Genomic DNA, 22,800 nt, shown 5'->3' on the forward strand with positions numbered 1-22,800 from the left:
TAAGTTTCGTCTTGTAAACATTTTTCGGAGACAGAACTCGTCTTTAAGGACAAATTAATCGTTTCACTCAGAAATGAAATGAAAACAAAACCCAACAGGTCACAGTTGGATACTTAATCAGATTAAGTATCCAAGTTACCAAAAATGTTTTATTACCTCAAAACTCACAGGCTTTTTCTCTGATCCAAACAAGATGACGGCGATGCAAAACGGTCTCCACGGTAACGAGCTTATGTCTAATTTTTGATGTTATTTCTACTCGCTGTCCTCGGCGTGGACTCGCCCGTCACGAAGGGCCACACACCTGCACGAAGTCGTGCGACCAGGGAACGCCCCGCCTGACGTCGATGTCGTTCACACACAGCGGCGCCTCGTGGCTGGCAGAAAAAATAACAATAAAAAAACACAATCTTAAAAAGATTACCGAAAACGTTTGCAAATTAACACCTGTAAAAAGGTCAGAAATGATTCAAATGTTTTGTGGAGAGGCTTTTAACACTTCCACTGGAAACATGGAGAATTTCACATTAATACTGCTGCATGTGAGCCTCTCTCTATTCACCAGTGGAAATAAGTACACCCACTTTCTATTGACTCAACAGGCCCCAAAAAAACATCTCATAAGCACAATTGATAACTTTTTGCCACCCTTTGATGGCGTGGCGCCCTGAACAATTGCCATATTCTCTTCTTAAATCGATCCTAAATGCATTTCTTCTTATTTCAGTGGCAAACATTTAACATATTTGGAAATTATAGCATCTACACGTTTCCCCCCAACAAGTTGGACGTAATTATGCATATCGACGTTTAAAACACCCGTCAGAGTCCTCTCAGTTTTAGTCACACACTGCAAAAACACAAAATCACGTATTTTCGGTTTAGTTTCTTGTGCGAATATACCTGAAATAAGACAAAACTAGCTTATAATTAACTTTTCAGCAAGAAACAGGAGCTTGTTTTAATCAATAATTCCTTAATAATCATGTTAAAAATGACTAGTTCCACTGGCAGATTACTTCACTTATAAGAAGACATTTTTTCCATGTTCTAAGTGAAATAATCTGCCAGTGTACTTGTACTTTTTCATCAACATTAGGGACTTATTTCCTTAAAACAAGCTCGTGTTTCTTGCTGTAAAATTGCTTGTAAGTTAGTTTTTCCCTTTTTTTAAAGTCTACTACAATATCTGAACTAGAAACTAGTCAAAAGTTAATGATAACATTTTATGTTTTCTCTGCAGAACTTGTAATAGGAAACAACCTACTAAGAGTGTGTGAGCTGCATTACTAGCGAAACCTACAGTCAGTAAAAAGAGCGGGACATTGTCTCTGCTCATCGGACGGCAGAGAAAGCTAAAAAGCCAGCTTGCTGAACGTGCACCAACCTGCGGCGCGGCAGCTCCGAGACGCACACAGACTTGACGTGGACGTCTCCCTGCCTGTAGAGGCGAGCGCCTGTGTTTTTCAGCCTGATGGAGTCGATCTGGCACAGGGCCACGGGGTGAGCCAACACCCTCCGGTACACCGTCGTTTCAGGCTTACTGCAGGAAGCGCAAAGAGTGTGGGAATAATGCCACTGAATGTCTTTTGAACAATCACAGACATCGTTGTTTGTGTGTCTTTACTTTGTATAAATTCAGATGAACTGCAGGCTGAAGTCAAACGTTAGAACAAGAGACCTCGTTTTAAGAACATCTAGGTTCTTGAAAGAACTTCTAAAAGAGTCACAGAAGTAACTAAAAAAATTATTTTATGAACTATGAAACCGTTACGTTTGTATTGGGTGCTTATTTACAGAGAAGCTGATGACTGCAAACATGGGAAATGGAGGTAGGGGGCGTTGCACCACCAATCATCTTCATGAGAGGAAACACATTATAAAAGCATGATGTTAAGGATGTTCTGTTCACAGTGACTTAAGCAATGTTTTTACTTAAAAGAAAATAAGATTTAAAAATTTAAACTTAGTTTTATTGAATTTTACACTCTTCTTTCAGATCATTACTGTGCACTGACCCATTTTTCAGTTTGAGTGGACCTGTCATTGGGACTCTGCATCGTTCCTTTAATTCACATGTAAATAATAATCGACATCTTTGTAAAACAACCTCCCACTAAAAACATGACAACAGATAAAAGCTTCATAAATCAGTGTTCGGAAAAAACTACTTTGAATCATTTTTGGGAAATGGAGCCATTTTGTCTGGGCACTGTAGACACTCTCTACAGTCCTGAGGTACACTAGCCGTTAGCTTTAGCCTCTGGGACCAACTAATGAGGCTTGATGGTGAACGGAGACAACAACACAGCTAGCCACGGTTCTTAATATGCTTTCTTATCCGATCTTGATGTGCCAAGAAAGCTCTAAAATGGAATGACACATCAAATGGCGACACGCTTGAGTTCTACACCATCTCTTTAAAAATAAAAGGTATGACCAACTTAAAGCTGCAGTATGTAACTTTTATACAGAATATGTTTTTTTTTTACGTTTGTTGAAACTGTCCCCATGTCATGACGGTATGATATTAGACAGATAATCTGCGAAAAGATCGATCTCCTCCACCTCCTCCCTGAGCTGCTACTGCTGTCTGAAGAAATGCACCACAAACAGCCAATCAGAGCCAGGGGGCGGGTCTTGGCGCTGTCAATCAATCTCATGCACGCGCTGCTAAATGTAAATAACTGCGGAGAAACAACTTACCGTTACAGGAAAACATCTTATCTGCTGTCATAGGTAGCTATGCTAACTAGCCGACCTCTGATTGGTTGTTTCTAATTTACAAAGCTCGATATTTTTCACAGATTATCTGTCTCATACCAGATAATCACCAGATTGTGACAATTTCAATAAATATGTAAAAGAAAAAAATAAATCAATTTTAAATAAAAGTTACAAGTTAAAGTTAGCTGCTTATCCCCTTTAAACAAAACCTCACAACCAGGCAGCACAACCTTTAAATAGGACACTTTTTACTCTAATATAAGAAACAATATTACAATATACAACCGTTTTTTTCATCAACTTCAAATGAACGTTAAAATTCTAGTTATTTTTCAGGCATGTTGTCGCTTATTCTTTTCCATGCATGCATGGCTTTTTCTGTACACAAAATGCATTTTCTGGGCCCAAAATGTTCAAAGAAACCTAATAAATCCCACAATTTACAAGCGGCCACCAACTACAGACATCTTCAGACCCCGAGCTTTGTCTGTTGTGTTAAAAGAAAAGCCGAAGAGTGGAAGAAGAAAATCCTGGCGAACTCGTTCGGAGCTGCTTGTGCTTTCTCAGCGTTCCTGCCTCGGTTTGCTGCACCTGGCCGGAGCTGAGCACCTCTCGGCTCAGAATAGAAGCTCACCCTTCAGGGAGGAAATGCATGCAAAGAATTTGCTTACGAGCACATTGGTAAGGCAGCTGCATTACTATCCATCACCCAAGGGTAAATAAAGGGGGGAGTCAGGGGGGGAAAAAGTCATATTTGGACTACTTTATCCTAAATTAATGTGTTTAGATTTAACTGCAAGCATAAGGGGATCAGTTTTGTTCCAGCATGCATCAGTCTAAAAAAAAGAACCAAACGTGTTTCTTTATGTTTGCGTTACTTGTGGTACCTGAGGTGTTACGCTCGGTTTTTAGAGGGAACACAGGTGGGCCTGCTTGTTGTTATATTTATATTTGCCTGAAGAATGAAAATCGTGTGGATACAGGTCAGGAGCTTCAAGAAATGCTAACAGGAGGGAAACGAGACATCAGCGACTTGGATGTTGGTTCCCAGAGGTTCTGTCCTCCAAGCGGAACAGCTGGAATCTCGGGGAGAAAGAGATAGAAAGATAGATAGATAGATAGAGAGAGAGAGAGAGAGAGAGAGCTGAGCTGAGCTGGTGAACAGCTGAATTAAAGGGATTAGCGTCTGCAAGATGAAAGGCGTCCACAGCAGAGTGATAATCTCACCGGGTTAGCGCTAATAAACCAACAGCCTAATCTGAGGCTGCAGTAAACACTGACTCAGAAAAAAGAAAATCGATCAAAGCTGGAAAAATATTTCAGCTCCACACATTTAGATTCTTTCAGAGTGAAAACTGAATCGGTTTTTAGCACTTCCTTTTTAAAGTGAACTGAATACATCACTTTGATCCAATCACGAAGAAATGAGACAGCATGTGTACAGCTTCAAACGAAGATACATCTGTGAAGTATGGACGATTCTGACAATGTGTCCCAGTTTGGAATATTGAGCGTCTAGTAGGATGAAGGGTGTCTTAAAGCTCATGTGTGGTTGATATATAAAGACACAAATTAAAATCTTAAAAAGGAAAAAAGTAACTTAAGATATGCTTTTTTTTAACTTTTAACTTTGTTTTTCTTACATCCTAGTTTCATCGTAAGTAGAAATATATACATGGAGGAGCTTTTACTCAGTAGCAGACTTTGATGCACACATTCATCATGTATTTTCAAGGGATATAGTATCATTTAATAGCATAATCAAGTACCTTCAGTTGTTATAAAAATGTTATATGTATATATTAAACATGACTTAAAAGTTTTTGATCTTGTAATTTAACACCTTGAATTGGGCCTCTGTCTCTTTAAGAAGCTCCTGTTCTCTCTGAAACTCCGCCTCCAGGAAGTCATCATAACATAGAAACTCTATTAACCCTTTAACAACATTTTTACCAGTTTTTAAAAGTAAATTTTTCATAGCACTGCCTTTTTAAAGTGAACTGAATACATCAAGTATTTTTTTTTTAAGTTTTTTTTTTTTGAAGACTGACCCACATTCTGCTCTTCTTGTATTTTTCCTTTTTATGTTTTGAGTGGTTCATTCGCTTTGCGATCCATTTCTCCAAATATTTGACTACTTTGTTCATTATATTAAAATATCGGACAGTTCTTGGTGAGTATGTAAAAAAAAACAAAAAAAACAAACAAACAAAAAAAAAACACTACAAAATATTTTTGAAAATTTTCTATTGAAAGAAAAAGTTTAATTTTTGTACCCGACTAGTCTCTTCAATTTGATAATGTTGGCCAATGCGGCAGAAAGTTTGGGCGCCAAAACACGCTGATATTTTTGACAAAAAGGAAAAACAAAAGAAATCTGTAAATCACCAAGAGTCAGGAAGAAGGAAGATGAAACCTCAGTGCCACAATAAGTGATGTGATGATCTGAACTGAAGGATAGTTAGGTTGCACCTACAGTCTGAAGCGGTGCTCCGTTCCCTGGCTCCAATTCGTCAGCGTCACCTCCACCTCTGCACTCTTATCCAACGGGGAAACTTCCAGCGTCAGCAGGATATGATGCGCTAGATGAGAAAAGTTTGATTTCATTTCATCAAACATTTCATCTGGTTGACTGAAGAGCTGCAGAATGTTTGGAAAAGTTCCCAACGTACCACAAAACGGTGGCGAAGAAGTCGTGAGGAGGAAGACCTTCTGCTGTTCGGGAACGGGTGACGTGGCTATCCCGCTCTTTTCCTGTAAACCTGCAACACACACCACCAGCACCATTTACTCTAGTTGGACATAATTCAGAGAAACAACAGAATAGAGAATAGAAACATAATTCATCATCAGAAAATGGGGAAATTTCTGTGCTGCAAAATGGCAGACGATCACAGCAAAGATTGAACATAAAATATTTAGAAAAACAGAATAAAACATTAAGATGTTTGACAGTAAGGGCACGATTTCAACATAAATATTGTGAAGTTATAAAAAATAATGTGCTCCAGGCCAAAGGAATGTGCAACTGGGTTGGAAAGTTACAGAAAAATAAAATAAAAAGGTGCTGATGAAAGCTGCAGTGTGATAAAACCAGGCCGACAGACCGAATCTGCTGGTGTTAAAGGATATATTTAGTTGTTGCTGTTATTTTATGACATAAATTACAATATTCCTCTAACAGGCAGTAAGGTTTTCCATTTCTGTGTTGTGATTGTACATGCAGTGTGTAACCTCACCACCAACAGTTCTGATCAAGGTTGCAAATTAAATTTCTTTACAGAAACTAAGAGTGTTGATAAAGTCATCAGACTTTACGAAGGGCTTGTAGGGCAGTAGCCCAGGGCTTCAGCTTAATGGGGACATAAAGATTTTTATTACTATGCTTTTTTCTTTTTTAATAAATGGATTGTACTTTATTTATTTATTTATTTATTTCAAACAGACAAAAGTAAAAGCAAGAAAGAAGAAAAATAATAAAAATGAAAAACACATTATCATGACCAATTGACATGCAATTTTACATCGTCTGTTCAAATACGAGCAGGAAGAAGACATGTTATGATGTTATGATTTTCTGCCCCTGGACTTAACTTATATGAATTGTAACAAAACGTTGGTGATTTTTATGAAAAAACACTATTCCAATATTTAAAAAAATGTCATTTTTGGTGGAATAAAATAGGGCTATTTATGTTTTATACAAAAATTGAACCTACCATGAATCAATTTATGTATAAAACAACATATTAATGTATTGTAATTTGCATTACTAGAAGAATTATTCTGTGTTGGATATGGCACCATAACTGGCTCCAGCCCGAGGGCTCACAACTTTGTAAATCCGGCCGTGAAAATCACATACATCTGTGTTCTCCAAAATAAAATAGCATAAAGAGGGGAGAAGAAACACTGGCAGAATCAGAGTTGGGGTTAAAAGTGTCATAATGCATAAATATAAAAGTGCCTCCAACAATTTAAACGTAGCTCAGTAGGAGTGGACAGGAGTCACATGCGGGACGCCCCAAGGCTCAATCCTGGGACCCCTCCCATTTAACATCTACATGCTCTCTCTAGCTCAGGTTATAACAAGAAATAAGATTAGGTGACACACAGCTCTTCATTACAATGTCACCATGTGACTATGGATCCATCCAATCACTGCACAGATTCCCAGAACAGATCAATGTGTGGATGTGCCACAACTTTCTCCAGCTGAACAGAAACAAAACTGAAGTTATTATCTTTGGACCTAAAGAGGAACCATCTAGAGTCAATCCACAGCTTCAGTTATTACAGTTACACAAATCAGGCCTGAAACCTGGGAGCAGTGATGAACTCTGACCTGAACATTCAGAGACACATGAAGACAGTTACAAAGTCGGCCTTCTATCACCTGAAGAACATTTCCAGGATTGGACGACTGAAGTTCCCAGCAGGAACCAGAACTAAACAACGAGAAGCAGCATTCAGTTTTTATACATCTCAAACGTCCAGAAAACAGCAAAACAGCTGAAACACTGATTTTCTTTAAATCCAGGCACCTGTTTAGTTGACTTTTATTAGAAGTAACCGGAACATTGATCAACATATTTGATGAGTAATGATGATTTTGATTATGGTATTTGACAAAATATAATGTTTATTCCTTGTTTCATAATTGGTGACCGTGAGATGTTTTATGATGCGAAGCACTTCAAACTGTCTTGTTGCTGAAATGTGCATCACAAATAAACTTGAGTACAAATGCAAAGCTTCCAAGATGGGTTTGTGCATTTTATTTTTTACTTTTATGCTTTATAATAAGACCAAGTGTGAGAGACTGAGGAGAGTCCTTACCTATAGCTGGACACCTGCCCTTGAAGACCCCACAGTCCACGCAGCTTCCCTTCAGGAAGTCCTCATAAGAGGCGCACGGGATCCCCATCAGCTGGCACGTGCCGTTCAGCGCGCTCATGTAGACGTGCAGCGCCCTCATGTGGTCACAAATCACATAACCGTACACTGGAAACAGTAGAAAAACTGACAACACACAGGAGCCGGATTTTGACAGACACTAGATCAAAATGAGAGCGGAGGGGAAAAAAATTAATAAAATCTCCTCCCTCAGGTGAGAGGCTGTTGACTTTTACTACAACATACTGGTGAAACGTCAGGGGGCGAGGAAAGTTAACAAAAAAGGCTTTTCAAAAACCCACTTGAGGCAAATCTGGAACGAGCACATCCAGTCTGGTCCATCCCACCGTTCAGGAAGAAGTCCACATGACCGACAGGAATGGAGATGCCAAAATCTGGCAATAAAAAAAAAAAAGAAAGAGAGAGAGAGAGAGAGAGAGAGAGAGAGGGAAAGAGAAATACTGGAGAGGTTTTTTACTTGGGAGGAAGCAGAAAAGACTGAAACAAATACTTAAGACGTTATAGTTTCCATGTCTTCCTTCCAGCAAAATTTCTCATGGAGAGCTAAGGTAATAAACCAAACTAAATTATGGCATTCGGAGAGACATTAAACTTAAGAGGAGTCAGGAGGTTTTACACATGAAGCGCCTAGTTTAAGGCTCGTTGCATCCCCATCCAACAGTAAGGAAACGCGAGTGGAAGGTGGACTCACGATCAGAGTCGGTGTGGATGGCGTCCACAAACAGAGCGTCGGTGGGGTCCAGCCGGTCGTAGGTGTCGGCCCCCTTAAACATGGGGCCGGCCGGGTCGAGACCTGCGGGACCAGACGGACACAAAACAGTCGGGAACGGGCAGAATTTGTTTCTGAACATGGCTGACCGCTGAGCTCTTTCATCTGAGAGATTGAGGAGTTTTAGACGCAGTGAAGGCTTTTCTCAACGGGGGAACAAATGAAGACAATAGTTCTGAACTGGAGCACGTAAAGCCTGATCTCTAATGTGTGAATGTTCAGTTACGAGGCAAACGGGAGCAAAAATGTTCAGTTTCTACTTTTTGGTCACACCCAAATGTTTCAGACCATCCAAGTTTACAATCAAAGATAAGAGTACTTTATTTAGTAACAGGATAAAGCAACCCAAACTCGTTAGACTGCATGTAGAAGAGCAACAGTTGAACAATAAATCAATAACAAGATGTAGCGCGACACATGCAGCTATAGATGCATTTCTATGCCAATAGATAATACATCTGATAGAATATTCAATGTTCAATAAATAGAACAGTCACTGAACTCCTGTCTGGAACCGCACAGCATTCTGGGGGATGAAGGCGGAGGAAAGTCTTTAGCTGCTCCATCTGTCGCCAAGGTTGGTCGCGTCAACTAACTCACTCGCTTTCCGGTTACCTAGCAACTCACTCACTCTTTGGTTACCTAGCAACAACCTATTCAGTAACTTGCGCAGCAATAGTTTCAGGTTTCGCCACTGTGACTCATAACGGCTTGAAAATAATGAACAAAAATCACGTGAAGTGAAAACTGTGGATAAAACAGGAAAGGTCATGACACCAGTTTGGCTGTGCTTCAAGTATTTAAAGCAAAGAAACTAATCAATAATCATTGATATCGACTGATCACGATTATATCATGATATGTTTTTCAGCCATGTTGACACCTGCCCTCTTACTGTTACAACTGATGACGAGTCTCTTAATTTGCTCTAGATTAGAAGAGTCTTTGGTTGGTTTGAAGTCAGCAACACTAGAGAGTTCAAGCATAAGCTGCCTGTGTTTCGGTCAGTGATGTTGCTTTCAGAGCTCACGTTACTTCTGAGTAACTTATAAATGTCTGACTCCATTTCACCTCGGTATAAATATGGCATGATGTTGTTAAAGCTCTCTGAGCAACTTTAATAACAGGAAAGACAAGAGAACATAGAAATAAAGTCAGACATCAAGCGGGAAACGCCTACAAGGAAGCAGCTACGTGTCTTAATGTCTATCAGTTGTCATAGCAACAATTAAAAATGTCTAAAACAACTGGAAGAAGTTTATCTTTCCAACACAAACAATGAAGAGGTTTAAAAACCTCCAACCTTCAATCAGTGATTTCAACTTTTTATGAAATGATCCAGAGGAAAGTGTTTGGAATTTTGAAAGATTTATATTTTTTTTCCAAAAATTGAATTTTGATTTTGAAGTAGAACAATTGTAAATAAATAGAACACACAAAAGGAGGAGTGAATTTTCGCCAAAAGACATTTTGAGATCAATCTCAGACATTTTCTGGAGGAAACTTGGACATTTTCTGAGCTTGGAAAGATGAAAATGTTTGACGTACAGAGATCTGAAATTCTCTTAATTTTTCTAGAAATTTTCTGAGATGAAATAAAAAAAAATGTCAGCCTTTTTCTTGAAAATCTTCAACTTCTGGAGATCAAAAGTTTCCACGTTTTTTTCTGGAGAATTTCTGAGATTTTCTCTCTGAAATTTTCAACTTTTGGAGCTTTGAAATTTCCTCTTTTTTTATAGAAAATTTCTGGGATTAATCTAAAAAATTAGGAGTTTTCCCTTGCAACTTTTTGACTTTTGGAGATACAACATTTCTTTTTTGTTGTTGTTTTCTGAGATGTATCTCAAAATTGCTGCATTTTTATTGCAAATTTTCAACTTTTGGAGGTCTGAAATGCTCCTGTGTTTTTGTTTTGGGGTTTTTTTTGTGTTTTTTTTTTCTAGAAAATCTCTTGGATCATTCTCAAAATGTAGGAGTTTTTCCTGGCAACGTTTTGACTTTTGTAGACACAAAATTTCTTTCTTTTTTTTTTTTTTCTGCGATGTATCAAAAAATATTAAACTTTTGGCGCTCCGACATTTCCTTGATTTTCTTTTTTTTCTCTAGAAAATGTCAGAGATGAATCTTTTTGCCAGAGTTTTGCTCCTCCTTTCCCCACCACCTACAACAGCCGACATACAGAACACATTTCACCTTTTAGCATAAATATGTTCAGGCCAGTGTCAGTGATGCCTCTGAAACATTCAAACTGAAGCAAATCCTCCCCAGTCTGACATCAGGGCCTCTCGTGCTCCAGTGAACAGCGGCGCATTGTGCTGCATAGATCATCTGAAGAGCTCTGCTGACCTCCTAATGTTCATCCCCAGGCTGAAAGCGAGACTCTTCTCTGTCTGACTGTGGAGGAAACACTCCAAACAGCAGCTCTGCAGGTTGCTTCTCCGTGGTTTTTGTAAACCAGAAGAGCAGAGCTGCAGACGGGTCCCTTCCTGAGCTCATCGGTCAGCAGTGGGCCCTGCGGATTCACCTGTGATTCTTCCGATCTTGCCCTCGAACACCGTCCCCACGAAGCCGGCCACGTGGGCTCCGAGACTGACCCCGATCAAGTGGAAGGATTCCAGCCTGCAGCCGTGTTTCTGCTGAAAACAAGATTCTTACTGCCACGTTACCACCATAAGCTACAGAAGAGGATTAGAGCCACTGAAAACAATCATTTAAAAAAGACGAAGATATTCTGGCTTTTGTCCTCAGAATTCTGCGACAGCGTACTGCTGTCATTGTAGATAGAGAAGAAAAAACAGGAGAAAATTTCTACCAAAAAACTCAGAAATTTTAGAGAGAGAGAAAAAAAAAAAGACAAGGAAATTTCTGAGTTTGACAAGTAAAAAATATGCTAAAAAGACACTGACATTGTGAGATTGATCTCAGAAATTTTAGAGGAAAAAAAATTGGAAATTACTTGGTTTAAAAGTTTAACATTTTCGTCTTTTGGAAATTTTCTGGAAATTTACTTTTTTTCTTTTTTTTTTTATTCCTAGCAAATTTTCCACGTTTCAAACTCAAAAATTCCCACATTTTTTTCCCCCCAAAACTTCTTAGATTAATTTCAAAATGTCAGTGCTTTTTCTAGAAAATGTTCCATTTTTCAAACTCAAATTTCCTTGATTTTTCTAGAAAAACGTTTCCTACTATTCTCTTTTTTCATATCTACAATGGACGCTGTAAGACTCTGACTTCAATCTCACACTTCTGACGGTTTTTTTCTCAGAACCAGAATTGTTTAAATTATTTATGCGCCATCAGTCTTAAAACTCAGACTGCCCTCCGTATGGATGAAATGCAGGTCCAATAACGAGGAGAATATTTGAGTTGTGACGTTTTTTGCTAGCAGCATAATTGACAAGCATCGGAACATGTTTGGTTATTAACTCGGATTTTGACATGGATGTACACAGAATTAGAAAGCTGAGTTAAAAGTCAGACTTCTTCTTTCTTTGATTAGTGGCCTTAATCTTCTTCCGTTTGCTTCATAAAAATTTTTACTCACAAAGCCATAAAGTTTAAATCCCATCAAAATAATAATGGCTGTTCTGCAGAATTTCAAAGAAAACCCGACAAACTTGACAAAATAAAATTCTCTCCTCTCTCCCCCCCCTCCCCATCTGTCTTGCATTATTCACGACGAACCAGCGACACACGATCAAGTGTCGCACGAACGTCTTAAAACAATGACGCCTGTGCCTGCTTTGGTACTTTGCAGCGAGAGCAGAACTCTCCAAAATCAGCACCGTCCCGCCAAACTTACAGGTAGTAAATACGGTGAGCCGCTCTCGCCGATATTATTGATAGCCTTTGCTGTGAGCGTTTAAAACACAGCCGGGGGAGGGGGAAGGACAGGCACTCAAGGTCATGTTTGCATCAATCTGTGGAGCTGGGAAGGTCAGCCTGACTCCCATTCGACTCGGATTTACTTTCCTGGAAATGTCTGGCTGGCGACGCGCCGCGGCTCCAGCCGGATTCTTGCTTTGGCTGCTGCGAGGAGTGAACCCGTGAGATTCACTTCCACTATCTCTACCTATATAAATCTCTGCGCTTTTCTTCTCACGGTCATGTTTTTGTGTGTGTGTGTGCGTGTGTGTGTGTGTGTAAAACAAAATCTCTTCCTCGGAGCGGTGCAAAAGTATTCGATTCATGGCATATGATTCATGGAATAGCATCTACTTTGTAAGCAGAGAAGCGTACAGTATTCAGATGTGATATCTCTGGATTAGGACTCGTGCCACAGAATTTACCCAAAAAATCTGAGATATGTGGATGAGGCAGCCGGCCGTAGCTGGAGATCTGGCAGCAGCTCCACGATACACAGCGAGAAAAGGAGGCAGATTCAGAGCTTTTACTTAAAGACATACGTGTGTGTTTTGTTTTTGCTCTTCTTTTCTTTTTCACACAAGCAATCAGTGGCAATTTTTGGTATCAGCGGTATGGCTCTCTGCCCAGGGCGTAATTGTGTCAAGAAGGAGTACAAGTTATCTCACTTTTTAAAAATTTTTTATAGCTTGTTGTCATTTCCATACAACACAGGCCGTGTTTTCGGATTATCCCAGTTTTCCTGTGTGGGCAGAATTTCCCCATCTGAACGGAGATACAGAACTGTAAGACCAACACGCTGAAAAACAAAAAATTATTTATCCCTGCTGCTGTCAAGTCCAGGTCCACACAGTCACATGGACGTACGCCCGTCACGATAACCGACTCCCCTGGACGATAAATTCCCATCAGAATGAATCGCGATAAATGATAACATTGTTGTTTTGAGATCACGTTCTCAAATTTCCATAAACTTTACATTCTGTAAACAAAATTGTTCTTCAAGAAAAGGGACTAGTTGAGACCAAAGCACCAGACTGAAGACTTTAATCAGCTTTTGCAGCTTTTGGTCGAAAGAGAAAAACGATAAATCATGCAAGAGGAAATTATTGAGCTTGTTTTAATTCATCATGCGATTAATTAATTATTGCAACAGGCTTATATGAACTTATCTTTAATTTTCTTGTGTGATTGTTTTGATGTCTTTGCTGCTGTTTGTGCAGCAAATTGCTCCTAATAAAGTTTACTTGACTTGATTTGACAGGCGAATTTTGAGCCAACTTTTAAAAGGTTGCAAAAAACAAACAAACAAAAAAAAAGAAAGAAAGAAAAATGCGAATTAGGCGTTTTTCCATCTACTGGTGAAGCATAATTTAGTCAAATATTAAAAGAATTACGCAAACTATCACAGACCACACATATCAGTACAATGAAGAGACTCCTCCCCTCTGAGCTGGAGGTTTGGACTTTGAAATTTTCAGATTTTTGTGCCTGTAGTGAAGCACAGACCAAACACTGGCTGGGAAAGTTTGCTACGTCAGAACGCATTCGGCCAATGTGCTTCCATCTTTGCATTAACTCCTTCTCATAAATGCTTTAAAATAAAAATAAAAACGTTTTTTGTTTTTGTTTTTCAAAAATTGAGGAAGTTATTTTGAATTTTGCTCTTTCCTAGAGCCTTTTCTAATGCGATATTTCAAAATGTGCACAGATGGAATCAGAAGAGGCTTTCCTCACGCATTGGTGGAAAGCAAACCAGTTCACAATGTCTTCCACTGCTTATGGCAGAGGATCTTGGAACCTATTTTTACACCATTTCTAGTTAGTTATTTCTTGTGTAAATATTTTCTTCTGTCAAGTGGGGTTTTTTTCTATTAAAAGTACACATAGTTCCTTTAATAGAACTGTGTGTGCCGACTTCTGTCCTGTGAGCGTTGCATAGTGAGGCGTTTTGTTTCTTCTGCTGACTTGTCTTAGAACCAAGGATGAAACGTAGCTATTGTGCGAATTCCTGCATGTTTACACTGCCAAGAATTGTGGGTAACGTTGATTGAGGGGCACTGTCCGAAAAAAAATTAATTACATTACATGAAAATGTGACCAAACATTGTCAAATGTATGTTGTAACTAATTCAAGATTCGAATTTGGTGTTTTATTAATAAGCTACTGCAAAAGATGGACAGACAGACAGACAGACAGACAGACAGACAGATGACTTTAAGTTGAGACAAGCATTAAAAACCCAGCACTATAAACCATGTCAGTCAAACCTGGTTGGAATTATTTCATGCCGATACGAGATTCTTTGAAGCCCTTTGAATTTCTCAAACTGGTTTGTGTGGGGGAAGAAAAAAAAGAAAACAAATAAAAACCTGGCCACGTTCTCTGCTTCGTTTCTTTTCATCCGTCCAGCACCAGCATCTGCAGGCCCTCTCACCTGCAGCTGGTTGACGAGCACCGAGACCTGGAGGGCCACCTCCTTGTAGTTCTCCACCACCAGGTTGTAGGCGAAGGAGGCGCCGTAAATCCAGTCCACCACCACCACGTTGGCATCCTGCGCCTGGAGCAGGGCCTGGGCCAGGTCCGCAACCCAGGACGGCCTCCTTCCCAGGGCGCTGCAGGGTGGGGGGGGGGGGGGGGGGTTCAGTTGGGGTTGGAGCAGCAAAAACAGACAAGGAAAAGAGTGGAGTTATTGTTGGAACCGAGGCAGCGGGTCAACCGCGGTCCATGAAAGCAGAAACTACATAAAAAAATAAAATGAATAAATAAATCAACGAAATGTGGTTTTATATTTGCCAGATTGTTTTGATGAGGTCGTGAGTTGAGCTGTGTTAAGTTTGTCAGACGTTTTGTTCCGTTGGTTCGAGAACTTTAGTTTCCATGTTTACAAGAGTACAAAAGAAACACAAAAAAACACAAAGAAACCTTCGAGTCAGTCTGCGGGAAGATGTATAAACAGTCTCCCTCTTTGCCTGAGTGCTGTAATCGAAGAACAGGACAGCCGTTCAAAAGTGTGTCACCACAGCTTTTATGAGCCTTGTGGGCCAAAAGTTTGGTTTAGCCTCTAGATGTCTTCCAACCTTTTAACCATTTTCTTCTTCTTAATCTCAATTAAAGGGACAATATTATATAAAATCATCTTTCTGGATTTTATTCCCTCATCTAAAACATACCTGGAGTGCTGCCTTGATTATTTCATTCATGTTTGAGAAATCCTTTAAATCTCCATGGCAACCGTTGAGCTCTGAAAAACGCCTGGGTGGACTTAGCCCCACCCTCAAGGCGCAGCTCCTCCTCTGAGCTGCAGTTTAAAAGCCGGCAGAGTCCTGGTCACAGAGCATCTCTCCCCCACTACTCCTCCACTCGGCTCCTTCAGACTAGCCAGCAGCAATTAGCAAACACCTGGCGGAACTGAGCATCTGCTACTTCTCAGTGACAAAATGTTGCTTCAGGGTTAATAGAGGAGCCATGTTGTGATGACTTCCTGGAGGTGGAGTTTCTGACAGAGTTTGAGTTTCTTAAAGAGACAGTGGCCCAATTTCAAGGTGTTAAATTAGGAAGTAATTTTTCTTTTAAGTGACATTTGATATAAAGCATTTTTATAACTGAAGGTATCATAGTTACTTGATTGTGAAATAAAATGGCACTATGTGTCTGGAAAACACATAATACTGGCCCTTTAAAGTTATAAAAAGGAGCTGATTAACCATTTTACTCCATCATCAGATTTGAGTGAATAACAACCATCTTCATATTTAGATCCTTTTAATCCGTGGGACAGATAAAATAAGATAAAAACTTTAATGGAAATTTCCCTTTGGCTCTTCAACCATAAAATAAAAACCCATTCATACGATCACATTAAGCCAAATTGCACAGACGTCGTTCTGTTGTCCAACTCAGAAAACATCTTTCCTTCTGAACCTTCGACTCACCTGAATCCATGGATGATGATCTTCGTCGGACGGGACGTGTTAAAGTAAGACGTGGGCTTGCCGGCAGAGTCCTGGTCAAACTTTTGCGCGCAGTCCGGGTTTTTCCTGGTCAGCAGCAGATACTGGACCTCCACCCTCTGCTGGCGGTACTCCTGCCATCTGGTGTTGTTGAGCTCAGCGCACTGGCCGTCCTCCTGACTCTCAGCTGAAGCTTGATGGACAAACACAAAAAAATGTTGGAGTATTTATTTACGTTTTTGCTGAAAAAGCCTAAATTTGACAGAAACTGCTGGAATGTATGTGTCTTCCCACCTGATTTTGTTTGATTTAAAACACTTTTTAACATTTAAAGTGTTTTAAAATATTTATCATACTTCCCAAATACATTTCTTTCTTTCCAGCTGTCTTGGCATTTTAAAAATGCTACAGAAATAGCAGTTTTGAGCTACAAGAATAAAATCCTTAGATAGTGTCCTAAATGTGTGGTTAAACATAATTAATCAAGACTGTATTTGGCATGAAAGTTGACAGGCCAAAGCAGAAAAATGCATTGCATTTGTATCGGACCGTCAACTCACACCAACCCAGAGATCGCCCTGGGCAACGTCGCCCTTGTGCTATCACCAACACACACCTCTTGGCCATCACCCCACAAACCACTAAGTGATATATTTAACTGCAGTCTGGCTTCTTTCCACATAAATGATCTGATGTTTACATTTTTTTTTATTGTTTATTCTTCCGTGTCTTCGGTTTTGCTTTCTTGGCAAACGCTTTCGACTGCAAGTAGCATGTGGGATCTATTTGTATCCATGTCAACATTTGTACCACCACCAAATGCATTTGCATTTAATTAGCATTTACTAGTTCTACCAAGTCTCCTCAACAGAATAGGTAATGCATTTTACAGTGAAAAGTAGGTCATGAAAGACATCTGTGTCAAAGAGGGAGTAAATTCTTTGAAGTAAAATTTAAGGGTTTTAAGCAGTTCATGTTCTGAGGGACAAATAAAAATCAACCACAGCCTCCCTGGATAATGAGCAGATTTTTTGCAGAAACAATGAGCAACAAGGAACTCGACGTGATTAGGATTCAGCTTTGGTGTAAATGCTGGGAAACAAGCACGTGTACGGACACAACACCGGATTGTAATTCCGACCACAGCTGTGCCTCCTCTCCTCCAGTTTGCACCAGTGAGATCTCTATATTATGTTTGTTACATCTTTCCAAAGACTTTTCATCAATAGGGACCAGATAATGGTGTAATGTGTCATGACTGTGACAGAATAATAGCCAGTACATTTTTATTGCCGAATTTATTTTTCTCTGGCGAAAAGAGTTTCAGTTTTAGGGTTTTTGATATACCGCTACTGCCTAGAATATTAGGTACACCTGTTGACCCCACTGACTTTGAATGTGGCTCTTGGCGCAGGATGCTGGTCAGAAAATTTCTGAATCTACTAGGATTTGTACACAACCCAACTCAGTTTTTTTTTTTTTTTTTTCAAATAATGGGTAGAAAAATATAAATAAATAAATAAATAAATCCAGCAAGCACCAGTTGTATGCATGGGCTGAAATCCTGAGGGGTTCTGGGGGTGGGGGAGTCTGGACCTCCTCAATCTTGAAAAAGTCTAGAATTGTTCCCCCCAAGGAAATCATAAAAGAAATATTTGTATTAAAATTATATCAATATGAAAAGGCAAAAAAAACAAAGAATTAAATAATTCTGCCTTTTCATTAAAGAAAGAAATGATGATGAATTTTTAGATCCACACCCACCATTGTTAGAACAATGGTTCAGTCCAACTTGTAGGCGGAGCAACAGCAGCTCTGAACGAGCCGCTGAAGTGAGGAGCTAGCTGTTAGCTCTGGCTCTGAAGGGCTAACAAAAAACTCCAATAAGTAAATACTTAAAGCAAAAGACACGTAACACCTTTAAATTACTTTCACTGCTCAATAGGAAGAAACACATTAACAATAAAATCAAACTACAGTTCGTTGTTTCATTACTCTGACTGAATTATGATAACTGCCCCGATATGCCTTGGAAATCAAAATTAGCAAAACTGGCTACATTGCTTTGATAAACATAGCTATTTTTCCCTGTCAAAGGTAGCCAATATTTCAGTCTTATTGGTCTCTCTAACTTTTGAGAGTTTTAACCTGGAGAGGCTGAACTTACCACTAGCTGACAGCTCTGTATGAGCAGAGGGGCTATTGCAGAGGACAGTAAAAAAAAGGGGAAAAAAAGTATACTTTTATTTCTTATCATCTTTAACGTAGAGCCTCCAAAACCACAAAATAAAATCTGAATATTTTTCTGTAACAACGCAGGTGCTTTCAACGTTAGGTTTAAGCCATGATACTCCCCAAATTTTTATTATTTCTCCCTACTTATAAATTCTCAGCCATCCAGGACATGGAAAAGCCAGAAAAAAAAGCTTTAAAAATAAAACAACTTTAAAACTTATAACTTAAATAATACATAATCTCTATTGAGAGTTACTACAATAAAACAGTATTTTTGAGAAATTTTATTAAGTGGAGTTACTCAATAAAACTTGTTTTATTTTAGAGCCTTACATTTTTGTAAAGGTGTAGCAGAGATTAGATCAGTGACTCTGAACCAAACTCAGATCAACTGACTTCTCTGGGTCTCAACAGTTTGAGAAAAACACGTTTGATGTGCATTCCCACATTAACACATATTGTAAACTTTTTAAACCACATTTTACATTACATTTCAGTGTGACTTGAACGACCCCCCACCAAAAAATTGATCTTAAAAATAAAAATAAAAAAAAACACCAAAAAAAAACAAACTGTTTATTGTGCCCCCCAATAATGAAATGGGATTTCTTCCCTTGGTTGTGCGGACAAGAGCGTCTTGTCAATGTCAGAGGAGAAAAATGTTACACGGTGAAACGCATTTTATCTAGTAAGGTCAGAATTAGGTGTAAACGGCTCAACAGACACACCCATTCATTTGGAGCTTGCTCGGTGAGGATACAATAAAATTGCCGCTTCCGCGTTCCGCGTGCTGGGTTCATCCTGAATGGCGGGAAACTGTCGCTTTTCGCTGTCGGTCGTAGTTCCGCCGGTGTTGAGTCCATAATAAATGTGTTTAAGCACCACAGCTTACCTGAGTGTTGTCGAAGACCTGCTCCATCTTTTTATGTCAGCAGTGTACCCATGTTCCGGAAGCTGCCTGCTACCAGCAGGACAACGCAGGGGGAAACGTTCAAATGACGCAATTGGTTGAACATAATGACGTCACCTCACTGCTCATTTTGAGCTCTGCATCGCAATCAAATAGAGCATATTTGGGATGGAGCTAGAGAGTTGCATCATAGATATATGCAGAGTAAATGTTTAGTCTCATAGTGTCAATATGGAGCAAAATCTGCAATGTGTCCCACTCTTTGTTCAGTCTGTTATGACATCTCAACAAATTTCAATACCATGTAAAAGTTCAATATTTTGTGCCGTTCATACAGATTAATTTACAAACAGAGTGAAATATTTCAAGCCTTTATTTGTTGTAATTTTGACAATTATGCCTTAAAGATAATGAAAATCCAAAATTCAAGGTCTCAAAGATTTTGAATACCGGGAAAAACCTTCATATTGGAACATCGTGGCTTCACGTCAATTAGCTAATGAACTCATACAACACCCTGAATGGTTTTATTATCCTCCACATTGTCTGTTTGTCTATGTTTTCTCACAGTCTTTGAGAAAACTGTTGACATGACAGATGTCCAAAAGAAAGTGACTGACACCCTTTACAGGGAAGGTAAACCACAAGAGTTCATTCTTAAAGAAGCTGGTTGTGCTGCATCAGAGCTTGTTCAAAGGACTCAGTGAAAGGAACGAGTGTGGTAGGAAAAGTTGCACCAGCAGCAGGGAGAACAGCAGCCTTAAGAGGATTGTCAAGCAAAATCCATTCAAGAATTTGAGGGAGTGTCACAAGGAGTGGAGTGTGGCTGGAGTCGGTGCATCAAAAACCACTAAGACACGAATCCTCCACATAGGCTACAAATGATACATTCTTGTCAAGTCACTCCTGAACCAGAGAGAACACTTCTGGGCTAAGGTGAAAAAAAGGGCTAGACTGTTGAATGTCCTGTTTGGATATTAAAGTATTTTCTGCATTTCATTGGTAAAATCAAGGTCCCAGAGCCTGAAGGAAGAGTTGAGGGGCACAACTCCAGACTGTGGAGTCTTCCAATGTGAGGTCTCCACACACATTGATGGCTTGGTGTGCCATATCACCCACTGGTTCTGTTCCACTGGGTTTTCTAAAGTTCACATTCAATGAAGGCATAAAGTTCTAGAGCACTTTATGCTTCCTTTTGCAGATGAGCTGGATGGAGATGCTGATTTAATTTTACAGCAGGACTTGGTACCGTCAGTGATTGTACTGGTGGTCGATTGATCGACACGCTACCCAGACATTTCACTCCATGCTGAATATTTGGGTTATATATTCAAGAGGAAGACGAGAGAGACCAGACCCAACAATGCTGACAACCTGAAGGCAGCTTTCGAAGCAATCTGGACTTCCGGTACATCTCATCAGAACCACAGGTTGATCGCCTCCGTGCCAAGGACATCCAGCGAAGTATTGAGAGCATAGAAATGAACATGTTTTTCAAAAGCCTGACACATCTGTTTAACTTTTTATTAATATTCTAAGTTCCCGAGACATTGAAATTTTCTCATCATTAAGCCAAAATAATCAAAACTACAAAACATTACACCATGTGTAATAAATCTATAAAGTGGGTTTTGCTTTTTTAAATGAGTGGCAAAAAATATATAACTTTTTTCTTTTTTTACAATGTCCTAGTTTTTTTAGTTGTACCCTCATTAGATGCATCTATGCTTCAACACTCTTTAATTAAAGGATCAGGTGGTAAGCAGGACTGTAGAACCAAGGACACAACTAAAGGTGGCAGGGCGGTGGCCGTCAAGGACTACGGTTTGACACGGCCTCCCGCGACAATTCACGCCGTTTGGAAGAAAACAAATCTGGAAGGGCAGCTACAAGAATGACATTATGATTACAACAACCAAAGCCCCCACGCCTGGATTGAATGATCATAAGGTAATTCAAATATTGCACAAAGTTATTACAATAATTTGCCCTTCCATTGTATTCGGAAGTTGTGTCAAGAATAGAAAAGTCAGTATCTAGAACAAAGAAATAGAAGCGAATGGAGTAAAACTGCTGTATAGCTTTGGTCGTACACTAAGAGTGTCCAGTTTCCTGTCTGTAAAAATACTAAATAAAAGCTAAACTAAGAATACTCTATTTGTTAAGAACAACACTTGAATTATTTGACTCTGTGTGCATATCACTAAGATTTAAGTTGCTAGTCATTGGGTAGAGTACACCAAAGCTCCACCTTACATCATTTTGATCACTGCTATGTGTAATTTAACTTTGCTTGTATGTGTAGCACATACGCAACAAACTCCACTGTTAATACAGCATAAAAAAGAAGTCACAGTTAAATCATTTGGGAAAACTCAGAAAAAATAAAATAAAAGAGGCATAGACATGCATGAAATACATAAAACCATATTTAAAAGAGGCACACTTTCTTTTAGCATGGCTACAGACATGAGTATCTATTTACATAACAGGCACTGACTGCTTGGATTCTAAGATTAGGCATTTTTAAGCAAGTACAACATGTCTAAGCTGAGAAAGCTCATTGGTATTTTCCCATTTAAATCCTGCAGACGTGCAATTTGTCCAAATGCAAGAAGACATCCAAAGAATGCCTCGCCGAGGAAGTTTCTAGCCTAAAGAGACGACTTACCCACCACCTGTGATGAGCTGTAGACCAGCAGAATGCTGAAGAGAATGGCTTTGTCCTCCCAAAGCATGTTTTTTTTTTCTTTTCCTTTTCTTTTCTTTTTGGTAAGTGAGCACTGAATCAGGCCGGTGGCTGCCAAAGAGCTTTAGTTAGAGCTTAGCAAGCCTCAGCTGCTTGGTGGACGGAGGGAGGAAATCCCAGCTCTGAAGCCTTGGAACAAAACTCCGGGCTTTTAACTGGAAGCCAGCAGGTATGAGGCAAGAGAAACAAGTTGGGGGTTTTGGTCAACCGTGTTTCTTTTCTCGTGAAGATCCAGTTAAACCACTTGTGTCTCCACAACAACTCTCTGCCCGTCTTCTCCCCCCCTCTACCCCATTTATGCTAATCCCAGCCTTCACATTTACTGGTGGCCGGTTTGTTTTCCCGTCTTCCATCCACCCCTCCGCCCAGCTTGTGTTTTGTAGTGAGGCACCGACTAGTTGGAGGTCTTTGCCTGGTGGTGAATCCATGACCTCATTTGTGTTCAATGGCTGTTTGTTTAAAAATGCTGGACTCTGGCCTAGCTGCCCACTGCTTTGTGTGGTTTCTGCGCTTTGGAAGAAAGCGGAGGAGGAGCGTCTGAGAAAGTGAGCGGCGGTCAAGCTCACAGAGAGACGGGGAGGAAGAGGTCGATCGGTTTATTTGTCTTTCGATTTCTAACTCCCTTATATAATTCATCCTTTCTTGTTCTTTTTTTTAAAAAGATAAATCAAACTC

At 39.6% G+C, this 22,800-nt stretch overlaps 1 protein-coding gene across 4 annotated transcripts; it reads right to left on the reverse strand.

Moving 5' to 3' along the window:
• Positions 1-246: 246 nt before the first annotated feature.
• On the reverse strand, positions 247-22,499 carry pla1a (phospholipase A1 member A). 4 transcript variants are annotated; one of them, XM_044131722.1, is made up of 11 exons: positions 22,048-22,499; positions 16,214-16,424; positions 14,716-14,893; positions 10,938-11,046; positions 8,336-8,437; positions 7,926-8,018; positions 7,567-7,749; positions 5,400-5,489; positions 5,204-5,309; positions 1,388-1,543; positions 247-377 (listed from the first exon to the last, which is right to left on the reverse strand). In XM_044131722.1, exons 1-11 carry the CDS (start codon positions 22,112-22,114, stop codon positions 287-289), a joined length of 1,386 nt encoding a protein of 461 aa, XP_043987657.1. In that variant the 5' UTR covers positions 22,115-22,499; the 3' UTR covers positions 247-286. The 4 variants fall into 4 exon arrangements, with proteins under 4 accessions (XP_043987657.1, XP_043987660.1, XP_043987659.1 ...); XM_044131725.1 differs by having other exon boundaries at positions 7,567-7,731; positions 22,048-22,498; XM_044131724.1 differs by having other exon boundaries at positions 7,567-7,731; positions 10,938-11,049; positions 22,048-22,498.
• Between the last annotated feature and the right edge of the window lie 301 nt (positions 22,500-22,800).

This window comes from Gambusia affinis, linkage group LG11 (assembly GCF_019740435.1).
Source record: "Gambusia affinis linkage group LG11, SWU_Gaff_1.0, whole genome shotgun sequence".
NCBI lineage: Eukaryota > Metazoa > Chordata > Actinopteri > Cyprinodontiformes > Poeciliidae > Gambusia > Gambusia affinis.

What these genes read in the sequence shown, in the direction of transcription:
- pla1a (XM_044131721.1), bottom strand. Translation starts at nt 22,114, where the DNA reads ATGCTTTGGGAGGACAAAGCCATTCTCTTCAGCATTCTGCTGGTCTAC. An exon ending in CAGCTCATCACAGGTGGTGG is followed by an intron (nt 16,425 to 22,047) that starts GTAAGTCGTCTC and finishes TTGTCCATCAAG; the next exon opens with CTTCAGCTGAGAGTCAGGAG. An exon ending in TTCTTCGCCACCGTTTTGTG is followed by an intron (nt 5,310 to 5,399) that starts GTACGTTGGGAA and finishes TTTCTCATCTAG; the next exon opens with CGCATCATATCCTGCTGACG.